The following is a 21,910-nucleotide window of genomic DNA, read 5'->3' as shown; positions in this document are numbered from 1 at the left end:
CGAAGTGCTAATGAGCATGGCCACCAAGACTTGAGTACCTGCTGTGAGGGACACCAAAAGAAACAGCTTATCAACTGCTTAACTAATTGCTCCTATCCAATTAGTTGACACACACACACTCCTCGATTCACTTCAATTCTTCGCAGCATCCTTTGTTACAGCTTTTCCCTCTGTACAAATACTCCCAGCTCTCTAGTTTTTGGAATCCAGACCCGTTAAGCAACAGGGGACACGCAGCCCACGAAAACAGCAGGAGGCACAGTGGTTCCTGCCTTAAAACATCAACAAAGGACTTAACTGCTTCAAACTAATGCTGTTATAGCAGAGATTTAGTGGTTTAGGTTATATTAAACTGTCTCGCTAGCAGCACAATCCATGGAAACATTTTGGTTTTTGTCATTGATAGTGTAGTAGCAAATGTATAAGTTGTATTCTATGATGCCTTGGCTGTCCAGTTTTATTCTGTTAGCTCTGTGGCACAGCTCGTTATGATTCTGAGGCCACCCAAGCACCAGCACACCAGAACAGCAGAGCTGCCATTCAGGTTTCTTCCATCAATGACCAACAGATACCCAAACCCTTTTCCTCGTTTAGAAGGGCAGTTCTGTCTCAGCATCAACCGCGCAGCATGAGCTGATGGTTTTCTGTACTGTCTAGACAAGTCTACAGAATAACCTCCTTTTAAAAAAATATATTTAGGTTCAGAAGAGTATTTATTAATGCCTTAAGTCACACCAGTACAGGTGTGCCTGATGCAAGTTCTATTTTTACATATTTCAGGGTAGTGTGGTGAAATTAACCGGCAATCACAGTTCACCACCTGCTAATTTGTCTGGTTGCTTCTTATTCATCAGAAACCCATCACTTTAGAAAAGCTCCACGCACCTGCAAGCACTTGTTTTACTTTCACCCTCCAGTACACCAAGGCATCAACTTATGGAATCCCTAAAACTTGGACAGGAGCAGCCAGATTTGCAATTATACAACATACTGAACTCTGACCTCCCACTACTCGCCCAGTAGACTGTTTCCTCATGGCTACTTAAAAAGAAAGAAGTAATGCTATGAAGTTTTATAACACAAGTCTGGTAATTTTGATAGCACAGGAATCAAGTTTCTCCTTGAAAACTCCCAAGGAAAAAGCTTCTCCACAGTGCGATGCTGATGTTCGTTTCTACAACAGACAAGGCACAGATAACAGCCGACATATTTGCAGCTACTGAGATTTCAGAGCAATGCAATGGGACACAAACAAGACCTGAAGCCAGACTGCACGTTTTGTTAAGACTTCACTCGGTAAACACCCAGAAAGCTTGCTTAGCCCTCGTCAGCTAACTGCTTCCCAGACCTTACAGGCCCAGACTAGACCTTCAGGCCAAATTATGGGTATAAAGCCCGCTGTACTATGTACCCAAGAGACAAGACAGTGAGCAGCACACAGCACAGGGCAGCTGGAGCCTGTAACTCCTCACTCCCATGTCACCAGCCATGATGCTGACACAAAGATAACGCCCATGTGCCTTGGGCAGCGCAACACAGAGCACAGTGGGGCTGAAACTGGAGAGCAGGACAACCTTTGTCCAGTTACTCGACCATTTTCTGACCTGCAGCAGTGGACTCATAGGGAACTAGTGTCATACTACATGTAGTGCTGACCGCCAGTCTTCTCATTAAAAGCAACTTTCAATAGTAGACTTGCAAGAACTTTCCCATTCATAACCACCACCTGCCTTTTGATGAACACGGCTGCCGTTGAACACTTTAGCCAAGCAGCAACTGCAAACTTGCAAGTGTTGTGCAACACCTGTATGACGAGTTTCACGGCCAATGTAGGTCAGGCACAGTTCAAGAAATTGTATTCTTGAGTCCCTGAGGACATCCTACGAACTGCCTGGAATACACTAAAACAGTTCTGGACCAATATCAATGTTTCCTCTCTCAAGATATACTCCAACAGCAAGTCAGAAGTTTCAGCATGAAAATAGCACCTCAAAGATTTCAAGTTCCTCTGAATTTTTTCAATGAAATGCAATGAGGAAGTTCAGTAGGTACAGCAAACTGCAGCGTTACGGGCAAGAGCCACGTGCACGTAGGCTCAGAAGGCTGGACACCCAGTCTTATGAAGGATCAGCTCATATATACAGTTGTAAAACATACTGGGTAAACCAGGGCTCTACATTGAGAAGAAATAAGTGAAAAAAAAAATAGAAGAGAAAAAAGAAAAGCACACAGATAGATAAATGAGACTTCGGTCAGAACAGTCATGCTCCACACAGTAGTGCTGGCCTGAAACCTGTCAACACTTCTAGAGTGAAGCTGATGAGTTTCCTTACGTAACAGTACTCGTGTCATTAGAGACCTGCAGTGGGTCACATGCAGTGTTTGTATCTTAAATAATGTATCATAGATGCATTTCCACCATACTCTATTAAGCGCTGAGCTACCCATAGGGATGAGTTTCACCTGCGTACACAGACCCTTCTCAACACCCAGCTCCAGCCAACACCATCACCAGCGAGAACTCTTGCTCAGAGCTGAAGCTCCGGTCAACTCAGGAGACTCTCCAGTCAGTGCCGCTCACTAAAGCAGAGTCTAGTGCAACATCTAAGCTACACGTTCTGGCCTGGTTTTAAACTGATGCTGAAGTAAAATTATCCAATGCACAACAGCCAACAAGCTAGCTAGAAAACAATCATAGCAGCATTTTTTAAAATCTGAAAATAACATTATGGATGGTGGTAATTTACAGGATAAAATAAGTATTTTGCTATTGTTCTTTTAACAAAGTGTCTAGAAATCAAACTCTTTCCATTTGGGTTAGAAAAGAATCACTACAAACCATGCAAACTCATCGCTATGTTAGTGCCCACTATTAAAACTGAGCACAAAGCACATCCAGACACTGATATCCCAGAGAAGCGGGGCTGTGGGCGGGCTGATAGAAGCCAGAAGACCCTGCCTAGGTACATCAATATAACTCCTATTATACAAGTTCTCCTTAAAAAACACTCCTCAGCAGTGAAGCCAAACTTAATACAACTGCAGCTACAGCAACTCTAGAGAAGCGTGGCTCGTAGTACTTCGCCCCATAGACTCCTCAGATAGGAAGCGCACATTGCACAACTGTGTTACTGCTTCCAGACCCCTCCCTGTGCTCCAGCTACACCAAGAGACACTGGAGCTGCACGTTTATTTACTCGAGAAGGTAACCTTGCATTCCTGCAGCGAAGCAACTTGAGAATTTGTTACTAGCGCCTTTAGAATGTCACTTTAAAACAAAAACCTAAAAGCCATCACTCAGAAATAATCAATTAGCATCTGGTGATGGTTTAATGACACCCAAACCTAGGATTTGGCAGAGAGCGGGCACCCTGTGCCTGCACTGCCACAGCTGCACCGCAGGGTAACCCGCAGTCACTTCTACCTTTCACTGCAATATGTGCGGTTTTTTCTTTCCAAATGATGACATTACGAGTCAGGACGTCAATGAAACTATTTAATATGTCCTTACGATTTCAAGAAGCCCTAGCTTCATTGAAGAAAATGTAAAAAATTAAGCGATACACGGAGAAAACTTGGCCTCCCCGGTGATTTCCCGCTGCCCCCCTGCAGCAGCGGTTTCCCCCCTCGGAACCACCCGCACTCTCCCCTCCCACCGCCGCACCGCCCAGCAGGTGCTGCCGCGGGCCCGGTGCCAGCGGCGCCCACAGCCCCGGGCCGAGCCGCCCGCAGCCCCCGGAGCAGGGAAACCACGGGGGGAGGACGGGGCAGGCGCAGGATGCCCGGCGGCCGCACCTCGGCCCCTCGCCGCCTCCCCGGGACACGCGGTCCCGCAGCGCCCCGGCCCTTCCCCGCGGGAGGACGGGAAGGTGCCCTTCGGGCGCGGCGGGAACAGACAGCGGCCAGGCCCGCGGGAGGGAGAGAGGCCGCCCCGCCGCCGAGGGGCCCAGGCCGCCCCACAGCGCTCGGGGAGGGTCCACGGACAGGCCCGCGGCCCCACACCCATCACCGGCCCCGGGCGGCTCCCCCGGCTGAGGGAGCGGCCCGTCCGCCCCAGCACCCGCTCCCCCGGCCCAGCCCCTCCGCGCCCACCTGGAGGTGCTCCTGGAAGCGGATCGGCAGGATCTGGGCCATGGCGGCGGCAGCGGGCTGGGGCTCCAGTCCGAGGCCGGACCAGAGTCGCACCTCAGCGGGGTCCGGGCGGCGCGGGGCAGCGGGACCGCAATGGCGGAACGGGCCAGCGAGCGGGGAGAGCCGCGGCGATCCGGAAGCTGCCCCCGCCGGCGGAAGGATACCGCCGCGGAAGGAAGAGGCCTGCCCTCACCTGCCGGGACCGCCCTTAACTGCGCCGGCCGGGCGGAAGGATCCCGGCGAGCGGTGTGACTCACCCACCACGGGGCCAATGGGAGCAGCGGAAGGATCCGCCACCGGAAGGGACTATTTCGCTCTTCACCACCCCTCCCCTCCCCGGCCTTTTTTTTTGCCACATCATGCGACCGAGGTGCGGCTCCGTCACTTCCGCTCCGCGCTCGCCGCCGCGGCGGGTCACGTGCCGGGGCCGGAGCGGCCGGACAAGGTGACTCGCCCGGGGCTGGGGGCGGTTGCCATGGAGACCGGGGTGGTTGCCATGGAGACGGGCGGCGGCTGAAGGCCCCGGGGCCTCCCCAGTCACCGCCAACCCCGGGCAGCCCCGCCCGCCCCTTCTCCGGTTCTGCCCGCGGTGTTTCCACCATCCCGGGTGTCAGGCTCGACGTTCTGCTGCTGCACAGCACCCTAATAGGTAGAGGGTGTGCTTTTCCTAATTAATCATAATTAAAAACAGAAAGGGGAAGGGCTGTAAATGACGGGGTGTGAGTGAGCATCCAGGGATGGTCCGAGAGACTCTTGCCCTGTCACTCTGTTAATAAGTACAGTAACATAATGAAACTTCAAATTTCCTCCTGCTGTTCATTAACTCACAATGTAACTCCAGCCCTTGCAAACAGGTGAACACTTCACACTTTTTACCTGAGAACTGCAGCTTCCAAGGGATTTACCGAGAGGAACACACGGGGACCCCTGTGGACCCAACCACGGCTTCTGTATCCATCCTGATTTTGCAATCTCACGGTTATTTCCTCATACTATTTTGTATTAAATTCATCATTTCAAAACCTCTGAGGAGCCCTGGAACTCAAAGGGAAGAAACCTCCCTTGCTAATAAAAGTTTAAAAGCACTGAGCACTGCCAAGAGATACACAGCGCCAGGCAAGCGTGGTGCAGATGTCACTTGACTCGCAAGCGGCTGTGACATTGCACATGTAAATCATAAACAAAAAAGGGACAATTATCAAACTGTCATCCTTAAGAATAATATTGTATTCTCCAGAAGAGAATCCCAAGGTTTTTGAGAGCAGATGATCAGCTACAGCCTGGGCAGTACGGAGGTGGAATGCTAAACATTTTACATCTACTCTCAACATGAGATTAACAGCTGGTTACCTGAAAAGCAACGGACGGTGACACAGGGCGCACACAACTGAGACATGACAAATGACCTTCTTCCAGTCTTTTGGAAATTGTCCTGTACAAAATGTTACTCTCTGAAAGTGAAAAAACCCAGCAAAATAGTCAAACTCCGCCCTAGAGCACTGCAACGTTTTCGGGTTGTTAAGGTGACAGCAGGGGATTACCTCTCTACTAAGAAACAAACTTCACAATGACAAAGCATCACTGCTCTTTGCTTTCTTATGTATTTGCATTGAGGAAAAAAGCTATTATTTCCTTGTGTATAGCTTCGACACATTCGAAACGCTTGTTCTTCAGACCAAAATCCATCTATTTTAAAAATAAAGTCAGAAGAGCAGCCCCCCCAGGGGTTGATCGACTGTGAGACGGAACCTGGCTGAGTGCTGCGTTGGTTTTTTCCAAATAGAAAACACACAGTCACCCTGACAAAAATTATAAGTTGGTAGCGGGAATGTGAAAACATTTACTAAATACTTTGCATACAAAGACTTCTTCACCCAGAACCATCGCTGTACACAGTACAGCACAACACGGAGTAGGAACAACACTGCCTGGGACAGAGAATGCAGGTGGTAAATGCCCTTTTGAATTTAGATCAGGATGGTTCCACCATTAGCAGCAATTCCTACGCATTTTCCTGAGTAATGGTATAAGCATGAAGATTGTACAGCCACAACCGTACAAAGTAAAATGGATAAAAAGTGACAGTTGCACTCCTTTGGAAAAAAATTTAAAACAAATAAAATTTTATTAATCGTGGCACTGAGACCACCGAGACCTTTCCAAGTTGACTAAATGCCACAGAATTGGCACCACAGTAAGTACCACGTCTTCATCCACGTTTCAGGTCACTAAACCATTGCCAGTGACACGCAGCAACAAAACTCCTCTTGGTGACTTTTCCTTGCTGGATGCAGCAGAGGCAGATTGTGTTTTTATGCCTCGGCACTCCGACTCACGCAAAGTGGAGGTTTTCCTTCTTTCCAGTTACTCAGTTTGCATTATGCAAACGCACCCAGAACAACTGCACCGAACGGCCTTTACCCACAGCGGGAGCAGAGCAGCCGCGAGCGTCACCCCATTTCTTTCACTGCGCCGCTTAAACCCTGTGCTCTTTGCTGTTTTCTCTCAAGGTAGCGAGCGCGGGCATCCAGGATTGATTTATCATTATTCCTCCTCTCCATCTTCTTTGCAGAATTGTCTGCGGCTCCTTCTGGAGGCAGAGGAGAGAAAGAGAAATACACTCTTCTGTGTCACAAAAACCCAAGCAGCATTCCAACTCCTCCTATTTGTAAAATACCCAAAAACCCCCAACAGAATCTCAAATGATTTTCAAGTCCCAGTCAGTCACTGGAATGACTTCCAGAGAGGACAAACTGTACCACAGTGGGGAGATACAAATCAAAGCCTTAACTCCCACGTCAGTATTTACAGCTGGGCTCATTGCGCCCCCAAATGCGCATCTTACTTTTTAATTGTAACATATTATGCATCTTGTGCAATGTGGAACCCATTTCTTCTCTAAATTACACATCTCACACTCAGGTTTAGGCAGGAGAGGGGCAGGAGGAAAACAAAAACAAGAGCTTAGACTAAACTATCTTAAAATGTCCAGAGGCAGGAGGAAGAGGGAGGATAACACACAGATAAAGCAGTGGGAAAAGTCAATACTCCAGATCAGACACCAGCAGAAATGCACATTCTCCCACTAAGCTGTGACCTTGGGAGTGTTTCTCCCAGGAGGAAAGAAAAGCAAGACATATTATCAGTTTAAAATAAAATTTAAAACAATAATAATAATTTTTAAAAATCATTCAAAGGCTCCGAGAGCTTAATTATTGTGTGAATAAAGCAGCTACTGCAGCCTGCTCCGAGGTCTCTGGGGCCGGGCGCCAGATTCTTGGATATGAGCAAGAAGCTTTAATCAACATTCGCTCTTGGAAGGTTTGTGATTGTTCTGTTGTGGAGTCAAATAGTAATTCAGCTCATGCTGCGGCCCTTCCTTCCACTGGGAAGACTTTGTCAGCTATTCGACCACCTATTTTTATGAAGTTCCAAGAAATACAACAGCTGTAAAGTCAATATTAATCTCAAATGAATTTAGTATTGCCTAGTGAAGCCAAAAAGCTGAGGGAGGACGAAGAGAACAAACCTCAGCTCCTTGGACTTCAGATAAATAGATGAAGCTCCTCTGTGTTATCCAGTAACACAAATATCCTTTCCAGCAAATTTATAACCAAATCCAATTCATGGTTTTATCACTTAAAATGGTTGTTTTACACAATAATGCAGGACAGAAAGAGATGCTGGTCTGAGCACTGGAGTCTATACTTGTTTCTATTCTTAAGGAAACCGAAGAGAATCTGCATTGCCAGTGCCTGTGCTGTACATTAATAGTTTGGAAGGGTCAGTCGGGAGTAGAGAGGCCCTTTGAATACTTGGCTGCTTTACAAAACCTGCTGACAGAAGAATTCAGAGAATGTCAAGCAGCCAGATCAGTTAGCAGGCACCAGTTTTAATTAAAACTATTTAAACATATGGCATTAAGTTCATCGTCAGAATGAGACATTCACCAAAATGTGATAATTTTTCCTCTGTGGTTTTTGTTTGGTGGGGTTTTCTGGGTTGGTTTATTGGGTTGCCTTGTGTATTCTTTTCTCTCCCCTCACAGCCCATAGGACCTCTCTCTCGGGACAGTATTATTTTGGGTATCTATGGCTAGATACCCTTTGCAAACTTAAACAGTGGTTAGACTCAAAATGCTTTATCCAGCTCTGTGTTAAACTCCTGCTCCTGTCAGCTATAAAGGGGGAAGCACAGCAAGAACCAGTATGCGAACACCACTACACACATGGCCAAGGCAGGAAAATAGGGATCACAGAGCTGTACTAAGACAAGAAAACACCTAAAGCTACACATATTAAATGTGTTAAGCACATTCAGATTAACACCCGCTAGTCCCAAACATGTTCAGTGATATAATATACACACACGTCCCACGACAACCAAGAAAACTAAACATGCCATAAATACGGACTAGTAAGGTGCTCACCATGCTGCCTTTTCAGCTCCTCCTTATGCTCCCACTTGGTTATTTCCTCTTCGGTGACTTCTTCGCGCGCCACACTGCTCAGTTCATGCGCATCAATTTGATGCAATCTGGGCAACAAGTCTTTGACCCATTCATAGCGAACGGGACACACCGTCCGGACATAGATTTTGGATGTCACTGTGACATCATGGAAGATGATCCACTCGAGGCGAGTCTCCTGGTTATATAGCTGAAAAAATGAAGATATTATTTCAGAACTGATAAAAAATAATTCTTCTTTCTACATCACCCTCCACTGGAATATCTTCCAATGCTTCAGGTGCAAGAGCAACATAAAGCTGATACTTTTAGACAGGGAAATGGAGGCAAAATGACTTTCTTAAAATTGCCCAGGAGATCCAAAGAGGCAGAGATAAAGCTCAGTCTGTGTCCCGCTCCTTTCATAAACCAAACATTTACTGAATTTGCAGAAGTGAGGCTCTTCCCTGCTCTCAAAACGAACCCTGCAACAGTGCTTCTCGTGGCCACAAATTAGCACGAACCAAACAGAAGAGGAAGATTTCACAGGGACCTGTCTCTTATCTCTTGTCTAGATCCTCTGCTCCTTTATTAAGAGAATTTGTTAACTTACTGTAGATGAGGGATGGATATAGACAATGCTGCCGTGTCCGTCCATCGTGCAGAATGTCCTGGCTGCAGATCTAAAAAGTTTGTGAAAAGAAATAAATGTACAATGCAACATACTCTGCTGTGATTAGACAGCAACACACAACTAAGCAAAGTGGCAGCAGCACAGAAGAAAATACTCAAATGTATACGCAGAGGAATATCCTGCCAGAATTAAACCATAAAAAAACAAACGAGGAATAAAATACAATCTAATTTACCACAGTAACACTGCAGATATAACAACATAATAACAAGCAGGGTTTGGGACTGAAATCTTTGACAGCCATGGTAACTGGGCATTTCCAAGCCTTTTCATTTAGTATCTGGAACTACTCATCAGCTTTCTAAGTCCATTTCTTCTCCAGGAATGTAATGAGAGTCAAACCAGAGACTCCACCGGGCTGCCAGCCCCGTGCAGAAACATCACCTGCAGCTGCAATTCCTGCGGTCAACAACGCACAGCCCGACTGTTCCATTTCAACATGCAGCTGCATCTTTAGAGAACATGCATCATACCTTTTCCACTCCGTTCTCCAAACTTCATCACTTACCTCCTAGCTACGTTGATGAAGTACCCTGCACATAGACACCTTCTGAGAATTTCAGTTCTGGAGCCTTCAAATGTCTCTTTAGGGAAGTCTGGCAGCTACGTAAAGAAAAAAACACCACGAATCAGGATATTTCCTAAAGAAAAAGTGGCTATAGCCCCTCCACCCAATGGATTTTAAACTCTGGGTTTCTCATTCTGCAAAAACCATGAGGAAAGGAGGAAAACCCTCCTCCTTGCTTGTAGTCACCATCATACCTACAACAAGGATGCTCTAATAAATACTTAAGTGGATTAGTTTCTACCAGAGAAAGGCAGCAGCCATCTGGCAAAAGCTCAGTAGTCCAGCACATGTCTTAAATACAAACTTATATAACGCAATCATACATAAAAATTACATTTTTTACCTGTTTCAGTTTACTGATTATTTCCCGAAGTTGTTTTTCCACACTAAAAGCAGATTTTAAAGCTCTCCAATGGATCCAGTATTCGTGGCACCAAGCTGAAGGAGACTTGCTGAGAATAGAAATAATTGTATTATAAAGAAGCCCTTTGTAAGCTGAAGGCAGAAAATTGCCTCTATTTTTTGTTATGGTCGTACAAAGAAGGCAACCTACACAGCCAGATACTTTGTGAGCTTAAATAATAAGTGTCTTGATAGAAATTTCAGATCCCAATAAGGAATAAATCTGCCAATTAGGTACAAGTACATGCATGTGCACATACGCAATGTATTTAAAAACCATCAGCCGCTGAGAGTTATGAGCAATGCAAAACCACTTACTGTAAGGAATCATTTCATACCTTGCTTTGCACTGTTCAAAAATATTTAAGAGGGTGGCAAAGTCGTTGCATCCTCCCACTTGTGAGGCAAGTTCCTGGTGTTGAAGTTCTGCCTCCTTTTGCTTCTGAGGATCACCTGAGGAAGTAAGTTACATCTCACTTCAACAAAGTCATTTCTATTTATGGCTCCTACTTAATTTTCTGTTAGTATCTCTTCAAAGTGTGTTTGACAGTCCTGGCTCTTTATTCACGTTATTTTTAGATTTGTCTCCTCCACACCTGCATTTACAGTTCTTTCCCCTTCCACTGTGGCTGAACGAGAACACGCAGATGTTATTCAATCTGTGATTAATCTCATCAGTCAGCACTAGAGATGAAGACTTCTCATCTCTCAGAAAGAAAGGTTCTACGTATTGCTCTCTCACAACCAACTCAGATGCTAACATGCAACAGCAGCTTTAAACAAACAGCTCACAGGGATCAAGAGAAAGTTTTGCTCTAGGAGAAATAACAAGACTGTTGAAAGCACCTCATCACGGCACCATCTCATCTGTTTAACTCGGCTTTTGTCCTAGTGCTCAAGTGCCACACTAAGGGGGGCCTTAACATAAATAAGAGCCTCGAAAAGACGCCATCTGTGAGTTCAGTGCGAATTTGCTCTCACTAAATGCTAGGAATGTACTAGGCAAAACCAACATCTCCAAAGTGTTATTTCAAGTTTCAACCCAAAGAATTTCTTCCCCAGCACAACCTACCCCTTTTCTAGAGAGCGATATGGCTGCAAATGCCAGCGCATTGCCGCTGTGCTGCAGGGGACGGCAGAAGTTTGTGGGTATCACAAATAAGGAGGCCTGTTCACACACATATGACCCGTAAGCAAATTCCTTCATGATGGGAGTCTCTGTGTTTGTGTCCTGGTGTACGGGGTTGCCGGAGAGTAACAAACGTGTGTGCGTTAGCTCGCTGACCAGATAACAAGGGCACATCGCCATGTGGAGGATGGGAAAGCAAAAGCACATTTGTGGGAAAGGGAAAAACCCCAGAGCAGGACCCAGGCTATCAGCACTGCCAGCAGGGTCTTTAGCTGTTGCACTAACGGGCACGGTTAATAGACGACAGAGATAACTGGACAAAAGCCAATGAGTGACTAGAAAGGACAAAGGTCTCCCACAAAGACTGTGCTACACATAAAGACTACATATGTAACACGGCTGGGGCGACAGGTTGGGGGCAGAATGGAGGGGAAAGGAGAGAGTAGGGAGGACATGGGAGACTGAGTTTAGCGCTGGTGAGAGGTGTTAGTTTGGAACCACAGCAAAATTACATTTTCCATTTAGAAAAACACTGGAAATGGAGGCTGCGATAAGCTGAGCTTCTCACAGTAACTTAAAAGGTCTATATGCTTAAACAGAGTTATGGAACAGAAAAGCCAATTCAGAGGCAACCCCATCTCTTAAAAACAAATTAATTGACTGTATTTAGATCAACAGCAAAACATCTGCTGTGCTGCATTTTGGTTTTCTGGTGGTTTGGGGTATTTTTTCTCTTTGCCCTGCTGTAACACAGCTTTCCCTCTCATGACCTCCCAGCAATCCACTCGCTCAGTCATATGTTGTGTTCCAGCTCACAGCCTTGGGACAAATGCAACCCAATTCCATGCTATTTTGAAGTCTTCGGAATCACTGTTATCAATTCCTAGCGTGCAATGTGCCCCGACTCCAAGACCACAGAAAGCTGTAAAGCATAAGGGTAAAGTGCCATTGTATATTTGTCTTAATCTTATGATTCTTCCCTACAGATCTGTTACAACACACTCTGGGAGACAAAGCATTGTCCTTGAGGAACATTCCTCATGCTGCAACATAAGGGTTATTTAAAGCATTAGGTTAAGGTAAATACATATGTCTTCCACCAGTGTTTGGCCCAACTAAAACCAGTTTGTTCCCTGGCCAGAGCATCCTTACTCTCAAGGACGTACAAAGTACAGCATCAGTTCCCACTTTATAACCTTGAGATACATCTACAAGATACTGTGGCCTCACTAACTATAAGCACTTAAAACTACTGGGAGCAAAAGCCCTGTAGAAAAGGCCTCCTGGTGAAGCGGTGTGTGTGGCCTCATCACTGCCTGAGACGTCCCTGTGCAAGCACAATTCCTCACCCACCCGCGGCTGCTTTGGGATGAGGGGTTTCCCACCTGGACGAATGAAGACGTTTTCCACAGACAACATGGCTGCGATGGGAAGCAGCAGATCTTCACAGTCGAGAGAAGCAGCTTTGATGACAGCACAGGTCAGGTTGGGAGGGAGGGGAAACTGCACCAGGAATTCACCCAGCCTTGTCACGTGGCCTCTCCTTATCCCAGGAAAGAAAGATCCAAATATCAGGTTCAACAAAACCATGTTTAAATGTAAATCATAACACGCACACACAATGTCAGCCACCATATACAGATCAAGAGCAAGAAAGCAGTATTTCCCTCTGGATTGATCTAACTCCACAGCCTGAGTGTGCCCAGATGGGTGCTGGACACACAGCAAGCCTCCCTAGCCAAAGAACGTTTCACCCTTCTCCCGTCTGCTTATGCCTGCTTCATAGCAGACAAAACCAGCTTTTCATGTGTATCGGATGCTTAAGATGTATATTTTTGCCAGAAGAATTCCTGGAAGCTGAGGATAAGATCTCGCTTCCTGCCTGGAGTTCTTGAATGGGGCTCACAGCGAACGCCAAAGCACCTTCGTCACCACGGCCCGGGAGCTGCTGCTGGAACCGCGCTCAGAGCTGAGGTCTTGTCTGAGGTCACTCAGGAACTCCAGGACAATGCGGACAAGTTAATCTGTACCTCTCGAGCCCTAAGCCATGTCCTAACCCTAATTTTACACAAAGTATATTAAAACCCAGTAGTTAACTTCCTGCTCTAATAAGGAAACATATTGTACTGCTGGGGGAAGTCCTTCAGTGCACATGAACAACTCACTGACACCAGTTAAACCATTAGATTTTCAATTCTTGTAGTGATTACACCCTTTTATTTTTTACCTGTCAATAGCATCACACTGGTAGAGTTGCTTGAGAGCTTCTAAAATGTGCCTTTCTTCAGGGCAGTCCAAATAGGGAAATCTGTAGTAAAAAAAAAGAAGTAGAAAATCTCACTGTTCAGACTCAGTATAGCTTTGTTAATTTTCGTATTTATTAAAACACTTTTGTAACCTTCCAATCCAGGTTTCTGACCAAAGTGCACGGGTGTGTTCCTACATATGGAGCTTCATGCTGAAGAATGATGGTGACAGATCCCAGCACGGCAGATGCAAAGACAAGCTTTATTTTCTGCACACGTGCGATCTCAAAATTGAACAATTCCCCAGAGGTGAAGGTTTTGGGATATAAACAGCAATATTTTAAAGGAACATTATTAAGTATTTAATTTTGCAGACGAGGGGTTAGTTTTGGCACAATCTCTAACTGAACCTGAGCTCAAGATCCAATCTGGAACTACAGACTGAGGAGAAGAGCAGAAAAGCTGATTGTACTGGAGTGTCACAGTTGGCCAGGGACCTAATCCCCTCTCTTGCCAACAGGCTGCTGGTGTCTGCGCTGCCAAGACTCCGTGACAAAACGATAATCCCCCCTCCATGGGGGTTACCTGATGACATCGTGCACGGAAAGGCACTTCAAGGTCAGGATGACGGACGTCAGGCTGGTTCTCTTGATCTCAGGGACCGTGTGGTCGGGCATGCATTGCTCCCAGAACTCTTCGCTGTAGAGCCGGTAGCTTTTTCCGGACGATGTCCTGCCAGCTCGGCCAGCTCGCTGCTTTGCTTCGCTCCTGCCAAAACAGACAGATGGGGAAAAAAAGCCTCAAACTCTTGATCCCTTCTGTTATCACACGAAAAAGCCCACTGTAGTTATAATAAATAGCAGCAATTTCCGCGCTTGTAGATGGAAGATATATTATACTGTGCAACAACCGAGAAATCCAGCTATACAAGAACCAGCAGAACAAAGAATTCCTGTGCAAGGGAAGATTACTTTAAATTTCTCTGAATCAGGCTGTTGTGTTCAGCAAACACAAGCTGACGTGCGAGCTGCTGTTCAGACTACAAAGCATTGTAATTCCTTCTTAATGTCTGTAACTTATACGAAATTAGATGTCCTGAACCACTTTCTATTTCGGAGCAAACAAAATGGCTTTAAATTAGGGAACCTCAAAGCCACCACCCCTCCTATTTTTATTTTTTAAAGATCAAGCGGTATGCTGTAGTGTCCAAGCAGCTCCCAGAAACACCAAGCAAACGACCTTTTAAAAACTTACTTTGAAATGGGAACCACCTCCAGCACGTCCAAGCCAACTCGGGGGTTGTGATTTAACTGCTTCACAAATCCACTATCCACGACGTACCTGTCAGAAAGGAAAACAGCAGAGGCCTCAGCAGACAGGTACATAACTGCCATGTGCACACGACCAGAGCAAGAACACGTCTGCCCCACAAACACTGCAAACAGTTGCACTTGGCCGGTCACCTGCAGCCCTGACACTGTTCAGCCTATGGGATGTTACATATAAAACCTCTCGCACTCAAGAGCTGCGATTTGATTTCAAATTAGGGTCCAATAATATTAGTTATCTGTAATACTATATAATAGTATCAAGGGGGTTTTTATTCATTACACACAAAAAAGACAACAGGTAATAATTTGGTAGGTATAGTAGCAGAAGGATGTCAGACGTGTCTTCTCAAATCTAGTAGAATTTTCTGAATTATTCCCACTCTTACAGCTTTTGTGAAGAATAGGAAACAGTACCTGACTCCTTCAATCGTCAGAGAGGTTGCAGCAATGTTTGTGGACACCACACATTTCCTAACGCCCGTGGGAGCTGGCAAAAATATTCTTCTCTGTTGATCTGAAATGACAGGTAATCAGTCAAGCTGCTTGCTCCGATTTCAAAGCACATCTCTAACACTGTGCAAACTTACCCAAACACTTAGCAAAAGTAATCTGAATGAAATGAGAAAGTGAATCACCTAACATTTTAAAATATAGATTTGATATTATTTTGGCATATGCCTGAAATCAGTGAATATCTTCTTTATTGTTTGCATATTCAAGACGATTTTGAGATCAAGAAAGGCCAACTCTCCTGGGTACTTCCTAACCCAGAGCCAGGAAAAACAAACAAGATGTCTGGTCTTAATAGAATCCTCATGAAGGATTTAAAGGGTTTTAAAAAGTGAAGATGAATATCAGTTAAGCCCCCTGTGTTTCCAGCAAATACTTTACCATGTAACAAAGGAGCACATGCAATTTCCATGAATTCATTTGGCTTTCCAAGGGAAAAAAAAGGGGAGGTGGAAATTAAACTCTCCCCTTAGATTTTCTCCCTTATTATTCTTGAAAAACATCAAAATCTCTTTGACAAAAGGTCTCTCTTGTGTATTTAGAAATACTGAAATACCTCTGAGAAACTACCACAAAAGAAAAATAAAATATCACTCTGAGTCAGGAACCTAACGCGTATCATTGAGTAAAGAAAGAGCTACACCTTTCTTTTATGCAATTTTTAATTTTGTTGTTTCAAAAAGGTAAAAGCTTTGCTCCCTCTCTGCAGATCATCACCAGATCTTTCCCCTCAGCCCAGAACTGGCCATCCTGCTCCTCTCAACACTTATTCAGCCTCTTGGCATTCCGCGTACTACACCCACGCACTTCAACGTCTGAAAATACAGCGTCTGTGTGCAGCAAAGGTCAAAGGGCCTTTGTTTTTAACTCTTCGAAACTAACTGTGGCATTGCTGCCAAACAAAACAGACTGACTCACCCCAATAACCTGCACTTTTCTGTGTGTGTCACACTGGGCTATCCTCCCTTACAGGTCTGCTCTCATCACCAAAAACCTACTGGCAATAGCTTTTCCACGTAAAATAAAATGTAAGGGCCCAAGTAAGACATCTGAACTTTGAGTTACATGATACCCACCCCCCGAGCTGGAGACCTCGACGCCATGTGAAGCCATTTCCAGTGGATATGAATTTTAACTGGAGGCTGAAGCTTGAGTATAGTTTATGACCACCACTAAGAAACCCAACCGAATAGTGCCATAGCATTGTAGCAAATGGTTTAATGAATGCCATTTTTTCCAATGCAACAGGAATATTTTATATGTTTATATTTATAACAACTCTTGCAGTTAACGTATATGTGAATTAAGTTCCATGTGACATTATGTGCTCTTACCTGTTGACATTGACCCATACAATGGTAAGATAAGGAGGCCTTCAACAGACCGGTCGTGTACTTCATATCGGTAATCGATGGATTCTGCTTTCTTGAAAAGTAAGTCACAAGCTTTCTCTATCTCAAATTGACCTAAAAAACATACAAGAGCATTTAAGCAACCTACAGAGTTAAAACTCTGCCTTCCTAGTTTGCAACATTTTCAAACAAGATTGTTTTGCCAATATTACAGAGTCATCAACACCGTTACAAGGAGGAAGCAATATTTCTAAGAGTTCATTTAGGAGGTGACACCCAGGCTTTCCCCAGTGCCTCTCACCAAGAGATAACTGCATAAGGCATAAGCCTGGCCCACACACTGGTGTGGGGTTTTGCAGCTAAAGGAATTCTCCCTTCCTGAATTAACACCAAAATAAAACACTTAGACAACACCAGCAGAGTAAATTTGGCACAGGAAGAAATGACTGCATGCAAATTTTTAAGTTAATATTTTTCTGACTTGATCTCATAGGCACAGACGTACCTAAACGTGCTCTGAGATCTGTCACTTCACAGGACTACACGTGTCAACCTGCAACTTTCCCTTCTCTGCTTACTGCTCTGGGACAAAATAGAGTCCCTGAAAGGATGGAAGGCTTTGCTGGCAACGCCACGCTTCACCGTAATAACCATCAGCATTCGAAACAAAAATGCTCACCTGTCAGGAAAACCAAGATGTCTCCTTCTGGTTCATTTAAGTGGATATCCAAGGTCACTTTTACAGCCTGAAACAAACAGCAAACAAGTCAGTAACAGCGGGAATCTCACTCAATCTTTCTAAAACTCATAGGTCCAATTCTTCCCGAAGTTCTGCGGGGATGCTAACAACACAGAAATACACCATCTAATTCTTGTGGTCTTTCACAGATAATAATCGTAACAAGAACAGAGAACACAACAGAGAAAGGAAGTAAACCAGGCCAGACCTCCGTGACATAGGCAGAGCTGCCCGTGTCCCGCGGGCTGAGCAGGTTGCAGAATATCTCCTTGACGGGATAACTTCTTCCTGGAATATGCAGCACTGAGCAGTGTCCAAAGAACTCCGAGAGCTTCTCCACCTCCAGGGTGGCTGACATCACCACCACCTTCATGGCCGTCTTTCTGCCTGCTGGTTCCTTCTGTAGAAATAGTTTCTTCAGCAAACCAAATAAAATATCCTAACGGAAAAACAGAGGCGACTTATGTTAGTACCCCATTTTTTTAGATGTGTCTGACAAAGTGACTCATGTTTACCACTGATATAGTGAAGACAGAAAATCACATTTTCAGGGCCTAAGCATTCAGAAGAATAAACACCCTTACCCTGGTTTCCATAATTTAATCCATTTTTTAATCAGCTCTTCTCACACCCTATAAATAGAATTGTGTAACTCAAAATCCTTTGGTTTTCATTTCTTATACTCTCATGGGTAAGTAATTTGCAAGCAGCTGCCACAGACCCATTTTAAAGAGTCATCACATATTTTGTACTATTTGTTGTTATGGCTTCAGCAAGTTCCTTTCACTGTGCAGTGCTCTGGATCAAAAATCTGCTCCTTTTAGTAAGAAGCAGGCAATGGAGCAGTTACTGTTTACATCACGCTGGTTCAACGACTTGCAATACCCACAGATGTGCAGGGCACAACTGGGGTTCAGAGAGCGTGTTCCCTTGTCCCCAGCTGGACTAGTACGTTGTTTGCTGGACTGGAGGGTTGATACACAGCACAATCTCTTGAGGACTGACTGACCCGAGTCTCTTTGTTTGCCATGGAAGGGTCAGAGTGACATTTGATAACTTTTGGTACTTAGGTCAGTCTCGATACTTCCATGACCCCAAAAACCATAATCTCTTTGCACAGTCAAACACATCCCTAAGACACATTATGCCTTGGAGTGAAAGAGGTGTTTCAGGGTTTTGTTTTTGTGCGTGTTTGTTTGTTTCAATTAGGATTGTAATTCAGTTAGGATTAAAGTTTGTGTTCACTGTACTGGCTTCAAACTCCTGGAGATTTTGGGAAAGTATCCAATAACCAGCCAAGTTTTAACTGCTTACAAATGCAACAGCTACCACAATTCCAACAGGATTACAGTCTGTATTTTATTTTCAGGTCATGCAGCATGTAATAAATGAAGAAGCAGCTGTATGGTCTTAGGACAGCAAAAGGATAAAGCGCATCCATGGAAAGTCAGCCAAAATCTCTGGGGATTGTGCAGAAGTGAAAGAAAGGAATAAGCAGATGTCAGTAAAGGAGAGACTTTTGACTCAAAAGAACAGATATAAGGTGACACTCACAGTGCTGAGGCTCCGCTCATGAGCTTCATCCAAAATGATGATACTGTACTTGCTGAGAAGGGGATCTGCTAAGATTTGCCTCAATAAGCAGCCATCGGTCATATACTTGATGGCAGTATCCTGGAAGGTTTAATTAGACATTCAGTTGTTATCCTGGATTTCTACTTCAAAGTAAACGCTTCTACAAAGCCCACGTTCTCGCCCAGAACACACACTGAGGCTTATGTACCACATCACAAGTACCTGGCATCATTTTGCTTGTCAGGTTGATAAGTGAGTTATATGAGACATACAACTGCAGCTTCATCACAGCTGGGGCAGAAAAGGCTTGGAGTCCTGCACACAAACCCCAAGGAGAGGCAACGGGGCCGTGTCACCCCATGGTGGCACCTCCACAAGCAAACTGAGCCACCAACACCACCACACCCCGCGACAGCATCACCCGGGCGTGCAGCCCAGCCCTACCTCGCTGGTGCAGTCGTCGAAGCGGACCTGGTACCCGACCACACCGCCCAGCGAGCAGCCCATCTCCTCGGCCACCCGCTGCGCCACCGACATGGTGGCGACGCGCCGGGGCTGGGTGACACCGATGGCCCCATGCTCCGCCAGGCCTGCGGAGAAACAGAGAACGGGGACTCTGAGCTGTGCCGCTCAGAGGCTGTTTGTGCACCAGCACCTGTAAGGAACATTTAACCAAGAAATGTTATTCTTACATAACTGAGGACCTGGTGCCTGACCCCAGCAGGGAGGAAGGACCAAGAGACATCGGACTATGAATCCTTAATGTAAAACAGTCTCTTCCCAGAATATATATCGATACCTGTATGCATACTGATAATTATATATACAAGTTAATTTAGGGGGAAGGGTAACCAAAGTACCAGGAATCCATATTTAAATAGATTGATAAGGGGAAGGGTACTGTATGTAAACTGAGGCTGGCATCGGGTGGTCTGTAAACCCTAAAGTACCCAACAAATGGGGAACAGGGGAGGAAAACTGCGGTTGGGATTTTGGGGGGATATAAGCAGGGGCTTTTTGCCCTACTATGTGTGCCTACCTTTAGGTAGAACAGCCGGTGTTGCAATATCGTTATTAAAAAGATTGCTTTGCTGAGAGACCCCGAACCTATTATATTTGCAAAACAACTGTTTCCTACACAATATACACACGGACACATTGCTTTAGTTGGAAGTTTCGCTCAAGCCGCCTCCTCTCCCCACACGCACAGCCCGGCCCGGTTCCCTGAGGGGACAGCACCGCTGCCTGCGCTGAGCTGGGCTCGTCCCCCGGCTCCCCGCGGTCCCCCCCGCCGTTACCTGCCTCCAGCAGGTACTTGGGCAGCTGCGTGCTCTTGCCGCTGCCCGTCTCGCCGGTGACGATGAGGAAGGGCCGCTCCCTCACGGCCTCCACCAGGGCCCGGCGGTACCGGCGGATGGGCAGCTCGGTGCCCGCCATGGCGGCTAAGGAGGCCCCGGGACACCCCGCGGGGCCCAGCCGACCCGTCGGGTCCAACACCACGCACGTGACCGGAAGCGGCGGCGCCGCACGCTGATGACATCTGCTGTTTACGCGCGTAGCCTCAACGCCCCGCCCTCCATTAAGCCCCGCCCCTCATTAAGCCCCGCCCCTTCTTGAGATCCGCCCCTCCCTGAGATCCGTCTGCTCCTCGAGGCCCGCCCCTCCTCAAGCCACGCCCCCTTCAAGCCACGCCCCTGTCGCCAGTGAGCTGCCGCTGGCGGGTGCTCACGCTGTTCAGCCGAAAACGTGGTTTCTTTCCTCAAATCCGCTGCAGTTTTTCACAGTGCCGCTTGCTCCTTCCCGAGGGACGCTGCCAGCGCGGGGGAGACCCAGCAGCTCTCCCTGTCCCACCCCGGGGCTCCCTCTGGTCAGCGCGGGTCCCTCCAGCTCCGGCACAGTTAAACCGCTGTGTAAAATACAGGATTATAAACAAATACAGAATATTGAGCGATCTGAGTTGGGACTGGGTGCCACAACCAGTCGTTGTCTCTCAGCAGGTCGCACAACCCGTCGCCACCAACACGGTGCACGAAGAGACGCGATGGGGAAACAGCTCCATTAAATCAAAGTCCGTGATTCACGGACCCGCGGCCCCAGCTTCCCGGCACACCCGTGGGTTCCCGCACGGCCTGAAGGTGGCAAGCGCTGAACGCTCAGGGGACACGGGCCCGCGGGCCAAACCAACCGCTTGAACCAACCCCTTGTTCCTGCTACAGCGCGATTTTGGCGTTGTGTTGTGTCTGCACGTCATACCGTTTGTCCCCCTTACGGTCCTGCGTGTGTTCGTGTTTCGCTCTGCATTGGGTTGTACCGGTCACAATAATCACCCGGTAAGTTTGTCGTCACACCAGGAGCAAATTCCAGCCACCTACTGACTCCAGTTTTCCCAAATCACCTCAATTTGTACTGGAACACGGAATGGGAGGAATATTTACCTGCTGGGAACATTTGCAACGCGCTCTGAAGCTTGGAAAGCGTCACATCAGTCCCTGATGTCACCAACTTCAGATGCGCCTCACCTATACGTATTTGTTTAGCCTGTCTACAAACTGGCGTTGTGAAATCACAGCAGATAAGCCATTTTCCTGCTATTTCTTATTAATGTAGCCAGAGAGAAGAGAACATCGCAGTAACTGTTTCATTACAGTACCACAACTATGAGAGATACCTGCTATTACGTCTCTGGGTTTATTGCTCTGAGATGTTTGCTGCGATCTGACCAAAATTCAGAGACAAATCCCAGCGTTTCACAAACTGCCCATCAGCTACTGACAAATCATTCGCAT

The 21,910-nt window shown here is 46.3% G+C and overlaps 2 protein-coding genes across 5 annotated transcripts in view; both read right to left on the bottom strand.

Moving 5' to 3' along the window:
* Positions 1 to 4,347, bottom strand: part of CLTC (clathrin heavy chain) — a 30,931-nt gene extending 26,584 nt beyond the window's left edge. Inside the window, exon 1 of one of the 2 annotated variants that reach the window (XM_065853341.2) lies at positions 4,093 to 4,347. In XM_065853341.2, coding sequence (XP_065709413.1) covers positions 4,093 to 4,134 — 42 coding nt within the window. In that variant the 5' untranslated portion in view covers positions 4,135 to 4,347. The remainder of the gene's footprint in view (positions 1 to 4,092) is intronic. The other variant, XM_065853342.2, reaches the window with a different exon arrangement.
* Positions 4,348 to 6,237: 1,890 nt separating this feature from the next.
* DHX40 (DEAH-box helicase 40) lies at positions 6,238 to 20,664 on the bottom strand. 3 transcript variants are annotated; one of them, XM_065853433.2, is made up of 17 exons: positions 20,427 to 20,664; positions 19,569 to 19,714; positions 19,104 to 19,223; positions 17,758 to 17,988; positions 17,490 to 17,556; positions 16,793 to 16,924; positions 15,363 to 15,462; positions 14,872 to 14,958; positions 14,203 to 14,385; positions 13,599 to 13,679; positions 12,757 to 12,914; positions 10,581 to 10,695; positions 10,184 to 10,292; positions 9,781 to 9,875; positions 9,192 to 9,261; positions 8,561 to 8,789; positions 6,238 to 6,721 (listed from the first exon to the last, which is right to left on the bottom strand). In XM_065853433.2, exons 1-17 carry the CDS (start codon positions 20,662 to 20,664, stop codon positions 6,582 to 6,584), a joined length of 2,301 nt encoding a protein of 766 aa, XP_065709505.1. In that variant the 3' UTR covers positions 6,238 to 6,581. The 3 variants fall into 3 exon arrangements, with proteins under 3 accessions (XP_065709505.1, XP_065709503.1, XP_065709504.1); XM_065853431.2 differs by having other exon boundaries at positions 20,423 to 20,643; XM_065853432.2 differs by having other exon boundaries at positions 6,238 to 6,718; positions 20,423 to 20,643.
* Positions 20,665 to 21,910: the final 1,246 nt, after the last annotated feature.

The sequence above is a fragment of the Patagioenas fasciata genome, chromosome 19, assembly GCF_037038585.1.
Source record: "Patagioenas fasciata isolate bPatFas1 chromosome 19, bPatFas1.hap1, whole genome shotgun sequence".
Lineage (NCBI taxonomy): Eukaryota > Metazoa > Chordata > Aves > Columbiformes > Columbidae > Patagioenas > Patagioenas fasciata.
Note: the sequence above shows the minus strand (reverse complement) of the source record. Positions and strands in the feature narration are given on the sequence as shown.